This window comes from Salvelinus alpinus, chromosome 24 (assembly GCF_045679555.1).
Source record: "Salvelinus alpinus chromosome 24, SLU_Salpinus.1, whole genome shotgun sequence".
Taxonomy (NCBI): Eukaryota; Metazoa; Chordata; class Actinopteri; order Salmoniformes; family Salmonidae; genus Salvelinus; species Salvelinus alpinus.
Window position 1 is genome coordinate 27939091 of NC_092109.1, and position 10880 is coordinate 27949970.

At 40.7% G+C, this 10880-nt stretch overlaps 1 protein-coding gene across 2 annotated transcripts in view; it reads right to left on the reverse strand.

Moving 5' to 3' along the window:
- Positions 1-7962, reverse strand: part of LOC139552476 (gamma-aminobutyric acid receptor subunit beta-4-like) — a 60694-nt gene extending 52732 nt beyond the window's left edge. Inside the window, exons 1-2 of one of the 2 annotated variants that reach the window (XM_071364251.1) lie at positions 6787-7962; positions 5330-5424 (exon numbers count right to left, since the gene is read on the reverse strand). In XM_071364251.1, the coding sequence (XP_071220352.1) occupies positions 5330-5424; positions 6787-6866 (175 nt within the window). In that variant the 5' untranslated portion in view covers positions 6867-7962. The remainder of the gene's footprint in view (positions 1-5329; positions 5425-6786) is intronic. The other variant, XM_071364250.1, reaches the window with a different exon arrangement.
- Between the last annotated feature and the right edge of the window lie 2918 nt (positions 7963-10880).

Below are 10880 nucleotides of genomic sequence, written 5' to 3' on the forward strand. Positions count from 1 at the left end.
CTCCCAGCATGCAGAGAGAGAGAGAGAGAGAGAGAGAAAGAGGGAAAGAGGGAGAGAGAGAGAGAGAGAGAGAGAGAGAGAGAGAGAGAGAGAGAGAGAGAGAGAGAGAGAGAGAGAGAGAGAGAGAGAGAGAGAGAGAGAGAGAGAGAGAGAGAGAGCGAGAGAGAGAGAGAAAGAGGGTAAGAGGGAGAGAGAGAATGAGAGAGAGAGAATGAGAGAGAGAGAATGAAAGAGAGAGAGAGAGAGAAAGAGAGAGAGAGAGAGAGAGAGAGAGAGAGAGAGAGAGAGAGAGAGAGAGAGAGAGAGAGAGAGAGAGAGAGAGAGAGAGAGAGAGAGAGAGCGTGCCTGCATTTATGTGGGAGGGGCTTTAGTAGTGTCCACATGCTCCCAGCGCTGTGACTTCCCTACAGTGACAGAGGGATGGTGACGTGTCCTCACATCGTTGAAATTAAAACAAATTAAAGTGCAACACATTAGTCACTGTTGAAACCACACCACATCTTTCTCACAGACCCTATTATCAAACCACAAAACTAAAAGGGTGAAAATTCCACTTTGTGTATCCTGGCCTTGGGTGTGACATGTTGCGTATCCAGGCAACTGCTTCCCTTTTCAGTTTGACTAATTAAACTTTGGGACATGTTCTGTATGAGATGACCTTAAATGGTCTCTGTCATCATGAGACCGCCCGTGTGTGGGGTCACATGGGCCTGTCTTTGTTGAAAGGCCTGGCTCCAAATGACAAACCACAATCTCATAAAAATCAAGGTTGTTGAAAGCTGACATGATAATAGAGGTTGTAAATCAAGCCTTTATAGAAGGTAATCACTTTAGTGGCAGCATCGCTGAGACAATAGCTGATTCCATTTAATTTTTATGGTGAGAATTTTATATAAATCCATACAATATCTGTCCATAAGTGCATAAAAACATGTGTTCAATTAGAGATGGCAGTGTACTTTATGATTTAAGAGATTCTTGTCTAAATGTAAAACAGCAGTTGACAATGGCCTACATTTGCATATTGACTACACAACAGCATTTACGGTTGAGTGAAAACAAATAGCCCATGGACTCGGTAGCATTTTAAAAAGGCAATGAAGAGGCTTGAAACAACACAAATAAACAACATTTCTAAAATGCACTTCACTTTCTACTCTAAGAAGGGACAGAGACAAGAGATGATTACCATCATAAACTCTCTCTCTCTATCGCTTTATTTCATTTATTTCTCTACATATTTCTTCCTATTGTCAAGTAACATTAGCCAAAGCCAAATCAAGAAAATATTACAGAAATATAGCAATACAATGAATTTAATGCCATCTATAAACCAACCACTGACCTTACCACCATAGCCATCCTCATCATCAAGCACTTTAATGTATTATTTTCCTGTGCTGTTTGTCTGTCTAGTTACCTCAATGCATAATCAGATTCAACAGAGCACCAGGGTGGTTTCGATTCTTAGCAAAGGCTCTTTCTCAGTCAGACAGTACACGACATCCATGGGCTATTTGTTGAGAAGTAAGAGCCAAAGCCAATCATCTACACAAAAAAATAAAGGAGTACAATTGTTTTATTTATTTAACTAGGCAAGTCAGTTAAAACCTCTTGCAAATAGGGGGCGCCCTTTTCACTTTGGGAAAAAATAGTGCCCAAATTAAACGGCCTCGTACTCTGTTCTAGATCATACGATATGCATATTATTATTACTATTGGGTAGAAAACACTCTGAAGTTTCTAAAACTGTTTGAATTATATCTGTGAGTAAAACAGAACTCATTTGGAAGGCAAAGTTCCAAACAGGAAGTGAAAATTCTGAAATGGGTCTCTGTGACAGGCCTCGCCTATTCAATTGCCTTGTATTTATGGATATGTATGCACTTCATACGCCTTCCACTAGATGTCAACAGGCAGTAGAATGTTGAATGAGGTGTCTAGCCTGATGTGGGACCGAATGAGAGCTTTTGGAGTGACAGGTCCGCCATATTGGCAGTATTTTGCTGCGCACCTGGGAGCACCATATCATTTTCTGCAATGCGTTAGGTAGACAAGAAGAAATGCTCCGTCTGGGACGTTATTGGATACATATGAGAAAAACATCATAAAGATGGATTTTCAACTGAGTTTGACCAGTTTATTCGACTTTTATTATGACTTTTGGAATTTTTCGTTCCATGCGCCAAGCGTTCATGGACACGTGAGCACCATTATGCTAGCCAAAGTTGCTAATTCGACAGAAGAAATGGACATTCTAAAACAAAACAACGATTTATTGTGGAACTAGGACTCCTTGCACTGCATTCTGATGAAAGATCATCAAAGGTAAGAGAATATTTATGATGTTATTTCGTATTTTTGTGGAATATGTTGACTCCAACATGGCGGAGAATGGCTGAGTGCTGTCTCAGATTATTGCATGCTGTGATTTGTACTAAAGTTATTTTTTTAAATCTAACACAGCGGTTGCATTAAGAACCAGTGTATCTTTCATTTGCTGTACAACATGTATTTTTCAGCAAAGTTTATGATTAGTTTTTTGGTTAGATTACGTGGCTGTGTAAAATTTCTCCGGACAATTTGGTGCTATTTGTGACGATGGCTGCGTTGTAAACCCAGATTTGTAGCTATAAATATGCAAATTTTCGAACAAAACATAAATGTATTGTATAACATGATGTCATAAGACTGTCATCTGATGAAGTTGTTCAAAGGTTAGTGATTAATTTTATCTCTATTTGTGGGTTTTGTGAAAGCTATCTTTACGGTGAAAAAATGGCGTTGTGTTTTGGGCTATTGTGGTGAGCTAACATAAATATATGTTGTGTTTTCGCTGTAAAACACTTTAAAAAATCGGAAATATTGGCTGGATTCACAAGATGTTTATCTTTCATTTGCTGTACAACATGTATTTTTCATAAAAGTTTTATGATGAGTATTTATGTATTTCACGTTGCTCTATAATTATTCTGGCTGTTTTGGTGCCATTTATGATCATGGCACCAATGTAAAACCAGGATTTGTAGCTATAAATATGCACATTTTCGAACAAAACATAAATGTATTGTATAACATGATGTTATAAGACTGTCATCTGATGAAGTTGTTCAAAGGTTAGTGATTAATTTTATCTCTATTTGTGGGTTTTGTGAAAGCTATCTTTGCGGTGACAAAATGGAGTTGTGTGTTGCGCTATTGTGGTGAGCTAACATAAATATATGTTGTGTTTTCGCTGTAAAACATTTTAAAAATCGGACATGTTGGCTGGATTCACAAGATGTTTATCTTTCATTTGCTGTATTGGACTTGTGATTTCATGAAATTATATTATATGATATTCCCTGTGGTGCTAGGCTAGGCTATGCTAGTCAGTGTTTCTGATGAGGAGGATCCCGGATCCGGGAGGGTGATTAAGTAGAGTTAAGAACAAATTCTTATTTACAATGATGACCTACAGCGGACAAACCCGCTGGGCCAATTGTGCGCCGCCCTATGGGACTCCCGATCACGGCCGGTTGTGACACAGCCTGGGAATGAACCAAGGTCTGTAGTGACACCTCTAGCACTGTGATGTAGTGCCTTAGACAGCTGCGCCACTCAGGAAGTCAGAGGAGAGAAATACAAGGCATCACCATCGGCAGCTAACCCAACACTGAATACTACAGGAACATATCAGAGGAGAGTACAGTGAGTTGGAAAAGCTACGTCTTTATTGTTTCATTACAGACGTACAATATCATCCGTATGATTTTTCTAGGCTGTGTCACAATACTATCTTAGCATACTGTGGTCTCACCATTTAGCTTACCTTGCTAATCGTACTGTATGTAAATAAACTGCAAAATTGGACCCAGATACGGGTAGAGAAAAGTCACAGTAGCCCTTCAGCCCTACAGTTGTCATTCACGCTACAACGTAATGGTTTACTAGTTTGTCCTTAAACAAAAGCATAGAGAATGAAATCCCATTGATATGATCCCCCTGAGTAGTGGAGGGAGGTGGTTGTTGGGGGGATAGTGTGTGAAAGCCTGGCGTTGGGTTGTGTTGACCATTTTAAGGCTCTGTCAGTTGAATTCCAGTTTGGCTCAGAGATCAATGAAGAGGAGAGAGGACAGGGGGCTGTGTGGAGTGAGTGCCGCCTGGGCTTTTCATGCGGAGCTACCAGAGTTAAGGCCACCACACATCAACTGGTTCCCACGGCAGCACCCTGGGCAACCATTTAAACTACAGCCTCTATCCTCAACAAGGATAGTGTTCTAAGCCAATTTCCTCTATTCTGGTTTGGGCTGGGAGTTCTCTGTTCTGGTTCGGACTGGGAGTTCTCTATTCTGGTTCAGACTTACAGCACAATAGCCACACTGTCAGAGTCCAGCATGGGGCACCAGTTAGAAGGCAGGCCAAGTTCTTTTGGCTCTCCGGAGCTGAAGTTGATCAGCAGTTGTGTCAGGAGAGAAGTGGCTGACTGATGATGGAGTTATCAGGATGTGATGGACTACAGCTCCCTGGCCCGAGGCAGCCGTGGCTGGAGGAAGAGGCGCTGCCACTGCCTGCCCGGGACGCTCAGACTAACAACTTAGTGTGCTGCAGTGTGGAGGAGCAATAGGAACTGACTAGGGCTGCAAAGCAGGGATAGAGCTGGACGAAAAAAAGCTTCCTGCACTGTTTTTATGGTGATCTCAAGTGTAGACCATTAAGCAAAGCATCATTCAAAGGTTCTGCTCCCACTAATGACCAGCAGGCTAAATGAGAGAGTGAGAGAGAGAGAGAGAGAGAGAGAGAGAGAACGAGAGAGAGAGAGAACGAGAGAGACAGTGGGAGCGAGCGAGCGAGTGAGAGAGAGAGGGAGAGAGAGAGAGAGAAACTAGTGTTTCAACCCATTATGTTGTACTCTATGGTTAACAGTATACTAGTATACTACTCTCTAACAGTATACTAGACCCTACTATTAATTGCTTTTGGCACAAGCTGCATCAAAGCCTCTTTCTGAAGTTTGTTGTAATTTTCTATTCCAAAGACTTTGTGTACATTTTCAACCCTTGGTTCACAATCCTTCAATATAGCTCCATGCCAAGAAACATAGTGTTAGACTGGTTCTCTATGCGTGTGCCCCACTTCTAGAGAAGTATCCATCTTCCATATGTGGTGATGAATAGATGCATAGCAATGAGATGGTTGCAGTCACCTCAAAGCATCTGCCTTTGCTGTTCCAAAGGCTAACATTTCAACTGGATTCAGGAAAATAAGGACCCAATAGCCTACATTGTTGATGAAGGGGGAGTGGGGTTTCAGTTTCAAGCACAGCACAGGTACAGTATATCTCACATACCTCCAAAATCAGGCCTTAGACGGATGTCATACCCCTTCAGCAACTTGTCCACGGTGGCCTTGGCCACAGATATTCCAGTTTGTCCAGTGGAGGTGCTGAGGAAAGACATCACGGTTTTAAGACCCTGTCAGGAGCCTTGAGTGGAAACTCAACTTGAAGCTCAGTTAGCCTACTTTTGAATATGTTCAAAATACACTTGCAGCCTTCAACGTGCTCAATATTCAATACCAAACCTAAAAGATGATTTCAACATTTCTAATTGGTAAGCCTGTTGTCTTGAGGGGATCTGAATTCGGCTACACCTGGCATGCTAAAGATTCCACTCTTATTCACCTCTATCCGATCTAAATGCATGGCAGTGTCAGTAGGACCATGAGAAAAAATAAGTATTTTGAGATAATAGCTCTAATTAAACGAACGGCCTGATATGTTAGTTGTTAACAATGAATAACAATGTAATTAACCACATGGTTCATGAGGCAATAACAAGTATGAAATCAAAGAGTAGATTTGTCGATGCTTGTATGCGCGTGTGAAGTGTAATTTGCGAACTTCCCGTATATTTCCTGTCACGAAAGGCCTCTATGAAATCGAAATGGCAAAATGGAAGACCCAGTTTGGGGCCCCCTCTACTTGATTAGCGGGAGAATGTTGTCAGTCTCTTTAAAAATAATGCATTGTAGCCCAGCTGGGAATATACCATGGTAACGTGGTGAATATAAACCTTATTTTTATCGGCCTACATGATGTCTTCATTTACACTGAACATGACAAAGCCTATATTGGTCAAGAAATCGTCCATCTATAGTTAAGCCTACTTCAGCATCTCCCCTAGGGCGGTTACAGGTGCTCAAAATACGCAATATTGAAGGACTGAAGAGTAGTGTGAATATTGCATTTAAAAGGTTTAATCTAATTTAGAAGTGATGATGACCTACTTTAAATGACTGACAGGCGTTTTGGTTTGATTTTCTCCTCCTGATCAATTATGAATCGGTAGTAGGCCTATACAGTCTATAGTTAATATCCATGTCTTAAATGAAGGTAAGGACGTGGCTTACATTCCTCTGGCAACATCCATTAAACAGCTAGTCATGCTGATTGATCAATGATATGGCTAATTTAATGGACCCAGCCTTAATACTGCCTAATTATCGGGTATGTTCAGTATGACTATCTATTTAATAGGATTGATACTCGCCCTAGCCAATTAGCCGCTATTTACAATTTGGATCAAGGAGTGCATTTTACAATAGACAGCATGCACGCGCATCCCTTGCTCCCACACACAGACGTGTGCGCCGCAGAAAAGGGTTTCGTATAAGTGCAATATGAGTAATGTCGCCTTAATGTCGGTGCCGAGAAAAACTGGTTACAGTGTGTTTTTAGCTTCCTATACGGCAGCTTTATGATAAGCCTTTGCTCTTATGGAAATACATCTTGGAATGCTCTCTTACCTTTGAGCAAAGCAAACGAAGGACAGAGCCGCCAAAGTAGAGAAAATTCCACATAATTTATCTTCTTGAGGACCCAACATTTCCACAAATCCTTATATAGTTTCAATAATCCAACCGCCTGTGGTCCAAAGAAAATTGTGAAAATAAAGTTTTAAAAAAGCAATTCAAAGAAATTGCTGAAAAAAAAAATATGATACATTTGGTCATGTAATGGCTTTATAAAAAAACATGCGTGTGTTTAAACCTCGTAATTGGTCCCAGCTGTTTTCCCAAGCTATGGAAATCCGTGCAGGTCACAGACCCCCTCAACCAACACCAGAAGATCCGACATCTTGCTCAAAACTGCCTACAGAAGACTTTCAAAAAGTGATAACAAGTCGTTTTCCTTAAAAACTAAAAAGTCCGACAAAAATGAGAGACGATTTATAAAGAACAGTAGCGCCTTGTTGATTAAATTGCTAGTTGCAATTTCCCAGTCCAAACCTGCGGAATAAACATGGTTCCAGCGGTGCTCCGGCTCTATAGATTGTTCCACAATATAGGCTATGATGTGTTTAAGGATTTGTTTTAGCTGTAAACGTTGGGGGGTGAGGGGCAGCGGAGGGTAAAAAAATGACAAATGAAATCTTCATTCCCTTTTTGTTGATGATGATGTAGAGTTGCTTCTCTCAACTCAAAGTCACTGAAGAAAAAAATGCACTGGGCAATATCTAATGCAGACGTCAGAGCAGGCTATATCACCCCTCTGGTGAAAAAATTAGATCCAGAGAAATATGGATGACCCGTCATATATATCGGCCAATGCATGTATCACAACATCGGATTTAATGTCAAAAAGGATAACCTATTGAAAATCCCAGTCATCTCCGTTCTCCAACCTTATCTCTCGATTGAATACCTTAACATGTTTCGCTCATCTTCTCCTCGAAGCGCTGAGCAAATAATGACACAGATCGAGAAACACCCGCAAGAGCATTGTTGGTGAAAACAAGTGTTGAAATTCCCTTGTAGCCTACACTATTTCGTGGGAAATAAGTTCTGCCTAATGCATTCTATAAAATGCTCATGTTTAATGAATTAAACAAATCTGAAATCGAAGGAGAAATTTCAGCAGCAGCCTATCCACTGAATCGCCAATGAATGAAGAGATTTGATGCCCATATGATTATATTCCCCCTGCAACCCATTAGAATGCTGCGAGTGTGTCCCGATGCGTTTTCATGCATTTATACCACTTTACCACATATTTGAACACACAGCAACACTCATAGGCTACTCACTGAAGGAAACACACACACATACACACTCGTGCAGCCACTTGAGCATCAATACTTTTAATAGCATGAAACAATTTTATAAAGTATTTATTTGAATGATAATCATATCATTACTCATATGCACATCACATGCTACAATCAGACGATATGTATTTTATACAGAAGAGTAGGCTTTCTGCAGGGATCTTATGTGCTGTCCAGTTGCTAAGCAACCCAGCAACCACTGATGCAGTTGTGGTGTTTTGAAGGCTATGTGCAAAGGCTCATTTAAAGGACCTCTGCCACTACTGTGTGGTCTCTGGGACAGAGGGGGAGACTGACTGATGTATGAACCATGTGTGAACCATACTTCCAAATGTTAACATATTTCTGAACTAACAATTAGGGTTCAGTGATGTGATGGGTCAGGAATACCTTATGAATGATGTTTTCATTTAATTACATCTTGTTATCTTTGTCAGTGTTTTAACAGAGACAAACTTGTTTTCCCACTGCACAGTAATTCACTTATTTGTCCTCCCCTGCATTTTACAGATGACTGAACACACTGCGATGGCTACAGTTTCAGTCACCTTTCTGTCTCAGCTTGTTTTCAAACCTCACCACACTTTTGTGTTTTGTCAGTGTTTTAACAGAGACATACTTGTTATTTGACTGCACAATAATGAAACTAGTTGGCCTCCCCTGTTATGGCTACCAAACAGTTTGTAACTCCCCATCTCACCTCATCATCATCATGACAGTAACATGGTGTAATACATGAGGGGAGCTTTGAAATAGAACACAAATAATAGAACAAACGTACTGTAACTTATGTGCACACCAAGTAGGACAAGAGTTTGTATTGAACCTCTGTGCTGGCGAGACACTCTGTCAGTGGTGATGGATTGATTGATATTGAGGTCAAACAGCAACTATTTGGGCTTTCTCGGCATCATCAACTTGATTTGAGATGATAAAGTACAAATGTTAAAACAGCTAAACAATATCAGTGGACAGCACAGGAGGCTGGTGGCACCTTCATTAGGGAGAACGAGCTTGTGCTAATGACTGGAGCGGAATAGGTGGAAGGGTATCAAATACATCAAACACATGGTTTCCAGGTGTTTGATGCCATTCCATTTGCTCCGTTTCGGACATTATTATGAGCCGTCCTCCCCTCAGCAGCCTCCTGTGGTGGACGGCGCATTGTCAGATGTGTCAATAGCTGACGCAGATCTTAATTAGCAGCAAGCCTTTATACACTTAGGCCGCCTTAATCCATGGCAATATATCTGGAAACATTTCAGTAACTTTTAATTTCAGCCCCTACATTTACATTTTAAAAGTAAATTATATTTGTTGCATGAACAATTTAATTCAGCTATACAGTCTTGAAGAGACCAAGATGTTGAATATGTATATTGTTTATAATTCCATTTAATTCATTCATTTTCCTATATGATTGTAAAAATATCAACTTAAGAGGCACTCTTGAAGAAAAAAGAGAGAGAGAGCGAAAGAAGGCAAGGTACTTATTTTTCCTGACCCAATGAACAAAGCCAAATCTGCTGTTTAGGCATGCATCACTGAAATGCATTGTTGGCAACACACTTTCACTTTCACTGTAAACATCACACATTTTGGTTGTTGAATCTCAAAATTTTTTATGTCAAACATTTTCAACAAGTGTTTTATTACATTTAGGCCTTTGAGTTTCTTATTACTGTATGTGCTGGTATATGGTTAGGGTTGGCATATAGTAGACTATATGCGTTAAAAATAAAATATTCTTGTCACTTTGTTACACACTATTCCATGATATCTTGCAAGGAGATGATTAGTTATTTGAAAATTATATTGTTCCTGAACCAACAAAAAATATGAAAAGGTGGAAAATAACTATTTTTAATTAATTTCAATTGATTTTCTTTTTATGTCCTTTCAGACAACCCTTAACAGGTCTTCAGCAGGCTGGGTTGTGTGCTGTGGCAGAGGAAGGTTGAGGGTCAGCATCGCTGGAGCGCTAGTATGTTGAAAGAGCGAGAGAGCATCTCACACAATGTGGCAGACGGATCCCCCTGGGCAACGTCTCTGGGGGACACAAAATCAACGCTTCTGTCCACTTGTCTTTTCCCGCAAGCCCATCCACGCAGGCTGGAACCCTGGGCTCCGGGGTCACCTGACCACAGCACCTGGTAGGGCCATCCAAGCCTCGAGATATGTATGCTCTCTGCTCTTTTTCTCCTTCTCTCACATGTTGCATAAGGCATGTGAGTTACTGGGTCACCCCAGTCCTCCGATATAAATAGTATCACATTCTTAATGCATTGCGGCCTTCCAGTTACTTGCTCTCTCTTTTTCTCATCTGTTCCAAACATTCAAATCATACCAAAACAACACAAACAACATCTTAATGAAATATTGAAGCTGTGGAATCACCTAACTACTGTAAGTAGATTATGGGCGGTTTTCTGCTTTTACCACCCCGTGGAGAGAGGAATGAACGTAATGTTCCTCTCTCTGTTTTACTAATTGCACTTAAAATTTTGCCTAGGCATAATGACATACATAAAACCACGTTGCACTTCTCTCTCAACATCTTCTTTACTGTGGTGTGTTCATCTATAAACTATTAAATTGCAATGTTTCTGTGGGATTAGCGGTGGTGACGTTGTCACAAGAGAAAAAGGTCCGATGGTGCTGAAGGGAACAAACAATTTATTGCGGCGATCAGAGATTCAGCACCATGGACAGCGCCACAATAGGGCTCTCAAAGTTCAGCACCACAAGATAATGGACAGCGACGTCTAAGCCCATCCCAAGAATCCCTGGAAA